Here is a 7,879-nt window from a genome sequence, read left to right on the forward strand (position 1 = left end):
CTTTCTCCAGTTTCTTTAGCAGTTTTTCTGCTGGGAAGCCCACTGCACTGTGTTGGAGGGTGCTGGGCCCTCTGGTGCATCCCTCTTCTCCATCCCTCCAGCATCCTGGCTGGAGGCAGTGATGGTGGAGTGGGCAGGGGCTGAAAGTGCTGGCTGAATTTCTAGAGACATGACGTGTCTGGCTGGGCTTGGGGTGACTACTGAGTCTGTTAGGCTGGTGTCCGTTGCTGGTGGATTGTGAGGAGCCAGGCCCAGAGCCCAGGGTGCAGTGGCTCTGTCTCTGCCTCCAGGTTGTGCTCCAGCCAGTGAGTGTTGGGGAATCACAAGGCATCCTTAAGAGGCCAGATCCCTTCCACTCAAGAACGCTGTTCCTTGGGAATGTGAGGTGGGCTTCTGTTCCCTTCATCATCCAGCTTGGATGAGCAGAGCCTGGGCAAAGGTGTGTAAGGGTTGAGTAGCAGGGGTCACCTCCACCCTTCCCTGCACCCCTTGGACTCTTTCTGGGTAGAGGTGGCAGGAAAAAGGGATGAAGGGCCTGAGGAGTCCCTGCTGACCTTTCTCTATACCTGGATACGTGCACATGGCCTTCATGTCCTGGTTATCAGGCTGACTTGGCACTTGGGAGCAGGCTGGCCAGGCCTTATCCTGTGGCCCCCATGTACCCGTGGGGGAGGCCGAATGAGGCAGTGATGACAACCATAGGCAATGACACTGGAAGGGAGAAACTCAGTGGGCAGTGGGTAGGAGGTGCCTGCGGGAAGCTGGGCAGGTGGAACCTTTGGGGAACAGGCCAAGATTGGGGATGTCTGTGGGAGATCTAAGAGAGTAGTGTGGGATGGAGGCAGGGCGATGGGGCAGCAAGAAGGTAGGGAGTAAGGGGTGACTCCAGCCAAGGGCCATTCCAGAACTCTGCATGATCTGACTCTCAAACACCTGGCTCAAGCCAGACCATAAAACCCAATGTTAAGACATTTGCACCACAGCCAGAATCAGGAATGGCTAACAATGTCTCCCACTCCCAACTAGGCACAGGGGGAGGCCCACATCCTTCCCATATCTGTCCCCTCAACCAGCCCTCAACACTACCCTAATTCAGGCCTCCCTCCTTGACCATCTACCCCCACAGGCCAGACCCCATCACTCCTGGGCCTCGATCATGACACCTGTAGCCCCATGCTCCACTCAGGATACATAGGGACAAGGGGGTGCCCCTCACCACACTTTAGCACCTCTGCACAGCACTTAGCTCAGGACAGTGGACACAGCTCTGTACACCCTGGAACCCCTGGATTAGTACAGCACTGGAAGAACAGTGGCCTGTTAGGATCCACGCTGCACAGAGATGCAGCCACTAAAGAGTAAAACTTACTATTGTGATTTAAAAACACACACACACACACACACACACACACTCAGCTTACACAGTGTCAGAGAAGAAATGAAACCTAAGATTAGACAAGGACACCACTGTGATAACATGGTGCCGGATGCAAGACAGAGAAAGGCACCAAGGGGCCAACAACAGCTGTGGAAACGGGGAGTCATTACTCTTATTTTTCCAGTTTTCTACACTGAGCTACACTGCTTTTGTAGTAACAAGAAACAAACTTTTCACACATGTCACTTTTAAACAGAGGTTCGGTGACCCCACAGACCACAAACATGTGAGACTCCCTCCCTTCCAGAGGAGCTGTGGCAAGTCACAAATGCATCCCTGACCAGGGCACACAGACATGGCCAGGGAGAGACCTGGCCTGATGATATAATTAGCATCAGACTCCATGTAGCCACTTGGTGTGGGGACAAGAGGGCTCCCCTCTGAATGGTTAATGTGAATACCGGTTTTTTTATTAAAAAAGTAGTGACAAAACAACCACATGACATGGCTATCTGTGTCACAGGTCAGGGGTCATTTGGGAGACTGTTCTCAAAAGTGTCCCTTTGGGCTCTGGGGTGACTGCAGAGTAGCCACACATCACTAGAGATGAGATCACAGACAACTCTGGCTGTGCAGCTCACAGACCAGCTCACGGACCAACGAGAAACTCATGAAGGCAGAGAGTGGGGAGAGAGGCTCTAAAAATGAAGGACTAAGGAGGGCCAAACCCTGAAGGCACAGCATGGATTGCCAGCTGGCCCCTGCCAGACCATGGGGCCAGGGCTCTTGCCACAGAGGTTTCCCAAAAGAGAGTTTGTTCCAGCCCAAAGCCACGCAGAACAGGAGAAGGAGCCTTGTTTTTCAAGGCTCCAGAGATGTCACAATCCGAGTGTGATGTAAAAATTGCCTCAAGGGTGATGAACTCTGGCCTTGCAGATGAGTCAACAGAGGGTGAGTTTTCAGTGAGCAGCCTACTGTTTACACACAATCACCGTGGAGAACAGCATGCAGCCAGAAGGCTAGTCAAGGGTCAAGGTGGCAGGCAGGCTTCGTCCTCACATAGCACTGCAGAAACATCAGCACTCACCCCACACTCCAGGATGCTCACCCTCTATTGCATCTATGAGACAAGATCCTTCTGGGAGGGACTGACCCACCCAGAACCATTAAGTGCCCACCTTGAAACATACAAACTGAACACCTATACCCTCACTCAGGAGGCCACCCATAGGACAGCCTGCTCCCCCCACCACCACGCAGCCCAGCACAACCCTTCAGAAGGAGTATTCAAGCCCAATGCTCAGTTCTCAGCCCATTCCAGCTGGGAGATTCCCTACAGTGACTCGACTTCCCACAGTCTCCATCCCGTTTCCTCACCTGAGAAATGGAAATTGCTCTACCACAGGGCTGACAGGGGACCAGATGAAATAAAGTGTGCGGCTCAGGCTAGCGCTGGCATGCGGGCCTCAATCCACAGATGGTGGTTACTGTCCCCTTTAGGCTTTCTTGAGGGAGAGGGCACAGTACAGACACAGCCAGCAACTTCAGGCATTTGCAGGACGACTCCTGTCACCAACACTCACAGGAACCTAGAACACTGGCATCTGAACTCGAGATCACAGTGTGACTCCTTTTCATAGCTATGTTCCAGCAGCTCAAGCTCCCTCCCAACATGAGAGGCAGCCTGGGCCTGTGAGGACAGTCCAAGTGACTTCAGGCAGGCCACATTGCTCCCGACACACAGTAAGAACAATAACCTAGCTCTCGTGCTAGCTTATTGTCAAGAAAATGACACATGCCCAGATGAAGGGTTTTACAGGGGTTTGGCCCACAGCCAGAAGGGGCTGCGCCACTTAATCCTAAAGGTGGCCTGTCTGTAAAGCAGACACAGCTGGCAAGAAGCTGCCCTGCTTAGGGACAAGTGGGGCTCCTTCAGGAAGGAGAGATGAGCCTGCTCATTGAGGCCTTGCTGTGGGAAGGGAAGAGACTAAATTAAGGCTCCTCCTGCCACCGGTGCCTGGGCTGACATCCACGCAGCCGCCCCCTGAGCAGCAGGCAAACAGCCCCCAGCACGGCTCCAGAAAAGTCATGAAGTATTCACTGCAGGCCTACACTACACCTCCTCTCTCCACACACCCTTCCTCAGAACACAGCCCTACAGCAGTCCTCCAAACCTTAGAGGGCCACCCCACCCCTAGCCCCAACCGCCTTCCCAGCCCCTCATTTCTCAAGGCCTGTGCATCCAGCACACCTTGACCACTTACTCAGCAGAGCTCAGCTCTGGTGTCTCCTAGAAGCACCTCTTTCAAATAGCACCCTTTTATGTCACCCACTCCATACCGTCGGGTCGCCCCATTTTATTTCCTTCTTGACACTGACTGCTGACAAGCTCTTCATGCTGATTTCTGTGCCACCCTGTTCATCATCTGTCTCCTACCTCTAGAATGTCAGCTCATGACAGTAGGGGCCTGCCTTGGTTACTTGTGAATATCCAGTTCCTGAGCAGCGGTCCTACACAGACCAGGCGCTCAGTCAGTTTCAGGTATGTAGGAGCCCAGGCCCCATCTCCTGGGGCTCTGCTCTAACCTCCAGGCAGGGACTAGCTCTAAGTAGAGACGTGAAGTGCACAGGAGAGATCAAGACTGCGCTGAAGGACACACATGTGCCAACAGGATCCCCACAGCCTCTGAGCTCAGAGAGGGCCAGGGGATAGGATCTTTATAGCTGAGAAGGATCTGGACTGGCAAGGGTCAGGGACTGGCCCAAGACCTCACACGGAGAGAGCTGAGATTCAAACCCAGATAGGCTCCAATCCCCAAGCTTCTTAGGCCCCTCCCTGGGCCCTTGATTTTTCCTAAACAACAACATGCTCCTCTCTACCAAGGAGCTTATAACCCAGGAGAGGAAAAGGCCACCCAGCAACAGTGCCCACCAAATCCAATGATGAATTACCTAGGTGGTCAACGCAGGTGCCCCAGGAAGGGTCGCTTCTTCAGAGTTGGGAGATACTTCCCAAAACAGGCAAGTGAGGCCATCTTGGAAGGATGAGTTGTGTCTTCTCTCCCATCCCAGCAAAAAGGGGGATCCACAGGAGTGCATCCCTCAGGACTCACTAGAGTTTTTATATTCAAGGAGAAACTGCATGAAGCCTAAATCTGGATGGCAGGCAGCTACATGTAGTATCACATATTCACCTTCCACCACGTTCCAGGCAGGCTACCAGATCTGCACAAAGGCAGCTCAGACTTTAGATCCCTCTGGAGAGAGAAACCACGGGGACTTTTATGGGGGCTGCTCCAACAACTAGGATTACAGGAAGCTCTCCTCCAATCCCCTCCCACATTTGAATTTGTACAAGTCTCTTCACAATTAAAAAGTAAAAACCCTCTCCACAAATTGCCATTGGTAAACCGTATAATCTCAGTGCAAGAGAATAAAAAATGTTAGATGCTAACGACGGAACTGTTTATCAGAGGTTTTGTTAATAACTATGCACTGTTCTGGTCACATAAACGAGTTCTTCAAGTCACCTTCCCCATTCCCAGTGCCCAAAAGCACCAAGAACACCCAAGCTGCCCTCGTTTTAGCCCAGTCTACTACACTGCTCAACGACTATGATTAAACACGAAAAATGCCAAATCACTTAAATTACCAGACAGCTTCTGAGAAAAACACAAGTCTAGGTAACCCCAAATTTCAGCCCAGCCAGCAAAGTTGGCGAGGATGGCTTGGAGAAGTTCTTCCTGGGGAGCTCCTCCTAGTGATCAACACTGACCTACATAGCTGGGTTCCACATGGGACCAGCTGGAGTCTGCAGTTACCTTCATCCTCATATGAGGAAGATCTAACTTAGTTAGGAAATGTAACCAACATCCAAAATTAAAAATAGCAGTGTGACAGCATGAGGTGAACGCACAGGCGGGCCTTCTGGACAACTGGATCAAGCAAGGGCAGCATAAGAAAGAAGGTGGAGCGCCTAACCCAGAGTAACCAGGTACCAAGTTCATCTTACGTACATGACTCATGAGCTCTTCCCTAGCTGCCTCTAGGAAAGTCTGCCTTCCTGTAGGACAAGTCAGAATCTCCCAGGGAAAAAGATGCAAGGGCGTAATTCCACAAGAAAGGGAGGCTCGAGCCAGCCACTGTGCCCCTACCTCCTCCTCCTCCCCTAGAGGAGTGCCTCAGCCTCACCTTTGGGTATCCTTCTGACAAGGTGAGAACTCACTCTTCGAAAAAAGATGAAGTCTCCATTTTATTACGGGGAAACTGAGACACCAGGACAGGAAGGAAATTGCCCAAAAGGTGGGAAGACGCTCGGGAAGGGTGGGCACCGGGGAAGTGGTAGGAATCAAACAGGGGAAGAAATTCCCAGCTTAGCTAATGGTGCTGAACAAGTCCCAGGCAGGAAGAAAGCCACATTCCTTCCTACTTAGTCTCTCTCCTCACCAGCCCGAGGCCTCTCCCCCCCATCCCTGGTATACACACACACACACACACAAGGAGGGGGCCCTCCCCAGCCACCTATGACTACGAAGTCCCCATTTTCCAGGCAAGGAAGAAAAGGTCTCAAACCACTTCCCCTCAGGACCTGACCACTGGGCACCTGTAACTTCTGTCCCAACACAGACGGAGGGCGCCATGACACAAACAGAAATGGGAAGGAGAAGGTTTCTGATCACGGCCCCAGATGTGCCTCAAAGTCAGGCCTGAAAGAAGGTGCACAAGAGTCTTCCCCACCCCCTGCCCCCAGCCAGGTGGCAGAACTGAAACGCCTTGAACTTCCCCAGATGGGCCCAAATCGGTGCCTGAGAAGTTTGAAAGTCAGCAACCAGGTGCTATGAAGTATGAGAGCTCCCTCCCAGGTGCCCACCACTGGCTCCCAACCTGGGAAAAGCACCATGTCTGCGACCCCCCTACATACACAGCTTCTTTCCCCCAAAAACACTCCCACTCTTCGAAAGTGTCTAGAGAGACAGGATCACCTGGGGCGGGGGCGGGGTGGTGGTGGAGGAGAGTTGAGTACAAGCTGTCAGTTTCTGTCCAAACTACCCTTCCCAAGAAACAAGAGCGAGCCCAACTCCAAGGACATCGTTGGAAAGAGTCAAAGACCGCACCCCACACAAAAGGAACAGGACCCCCCAGGTACCCCGATAGCAGTGTCCTCACTGACCCACCCTGCCATGGACCCAGAAGCAACCCCAAAGCATCTCCAACCCCCTCCCCCGACCAGGTAAACAGACAAGTTCCTGCCCAGCTGCCGGGTGGACCGGGAAAGGCCCCAGACGCCGCCAGGTGCCACACAGACGCCCCTCGGCCCAGGCACGCGAGTTTAGGCCCGTCAGCCGCCAGGGGTCGACCGCCAGTGTCGCCTCGGCGCCGAGAATAAACGTGGTTCCCCGCGCCCCACCAGCCCAAGTACCCGCGAGCAGCACCCCGGACGCCCAACCCCGCGCGCTTAGGCCCGGATGCCCGGCTAGGGGCGCGCGAGGCCAGCCTGTCTCCGATGTCCCTGACGGCCGCGCCGGATCCGCGCCGCTCACCTGGCTGGCGCGGTAGCTCTCGAAGGCCCTCAGAGCACTGTCGGTGAGCTTCACGTGGAACACGGACACCTTGCTGCCATCGCTCACTCGCCCGCACGACAGCCCGTAGCTTCGACCCTCCTTCAGCGCCGCCATCTTGCGACCATCTCTCCCCGCCCCCCCTTCCCGGCTCCAGGGCCAGCGCGCCGGCCACGCCCCGCCCCGCCGCTCGCTGACGCGCTGCATTATTCATGAGCGCCGGCCACGCCCTCTCCGGCTACCGCGAGGACCCCCGCAGACACCGCACAACCCGCCCGTGATGCATTATTCATAAGACATGGCTGGCCACGCCCCCTGAGGGCCCGGCGAAGCCCTCATTCACTGCCCGAACTTCCTGCATATTCATGACAAGCCTGAGTGACTCCACCTAAGGGAGCCGCTTCCGCTCCCGGACTCCGCCCCGACACGCGCACCCGCTTCAGGCCCCGCCCATGTACGTATTGCGCACCGAAGTCCCGCCCCACTGGGGGCTGATGTGATGCATGAGTGATGTATTATTTATGAGGTCTCTCTCAGACTTCTGTCTTAGGTTTGTTGAGCGCCGCAGTGTGGGCGTGGAGGGGCCTGGCCGGCGCAAAACACGTGGAGGGTGGGGTCAGCATCTGGCTGGGTGAGTGGGCGTGGCCATGCAAACCAACCACGCATTGGGCGCTGGATTGGGCTCCTGGATTTCACAGGTAGATGGGAGTCTTCCTCTTTCCCCCGGCTTTTAGGTGATTGGGGGGTGGTGAACTTTACTCACGATAAGCGTAGATTTTTAATATAGTAAAATCTTACATCCCCACGGGCCCTGAGAGATGGTGGTTATCCAGCTCCTCCATTTTTAAAAATGCATTTTATATATTACAAAATTAACCCATTTAACCCATTTCCCTTTTAGGAAAAAAGTGCAGCTTGCTGCCAGCTTAATTTTACATAAACA

The 7,879-nt window shown here is 54.0% G+C and overlaps 1 protein-coding gene across 1 annotated transcript in view; it reads right to left on the reverse strand.

The window, feature by feature from the left end:
- The window catches only part of ELL (elongation factor for RNA polymerase II), a 56,621-nt gene extending 49,552 nt beyond the window's left edge, over nt 1–7,069 (reverse strand). The window contains exon 1 of the mRNA XM_006904311.3: nt 6,919–7,069. Coding sequence (XP_006904373.1) covers nt 6,919–7,053 — 135 coding nt within the window. The 5' untranslated portion in view covers nt 7,054–7,069. The remainder of the gene's footprint in view (nt 1–6,918) is intronic.
- Between the last annotated feature and the right edge of the window lie 810 nt (nt 7,070–7,879).

The sequence above is a fragment of the Pteropus alecto genome, unplaced genomic scaffold (assembly GCF_000325575.1).
Source record: "Pteropus alecto unplaced genomic scaffold, ASM32557v1 scaffold160, whole genome shotgun sequence".
In the NCBI taxonomy this organism is placed as follows: domain Eukaryota; kingdom Metazoa; phylum Chordata; class Mammalia; order Chiroptera; family Pteropodidae; genus Pteropus; species Pteropus alecto.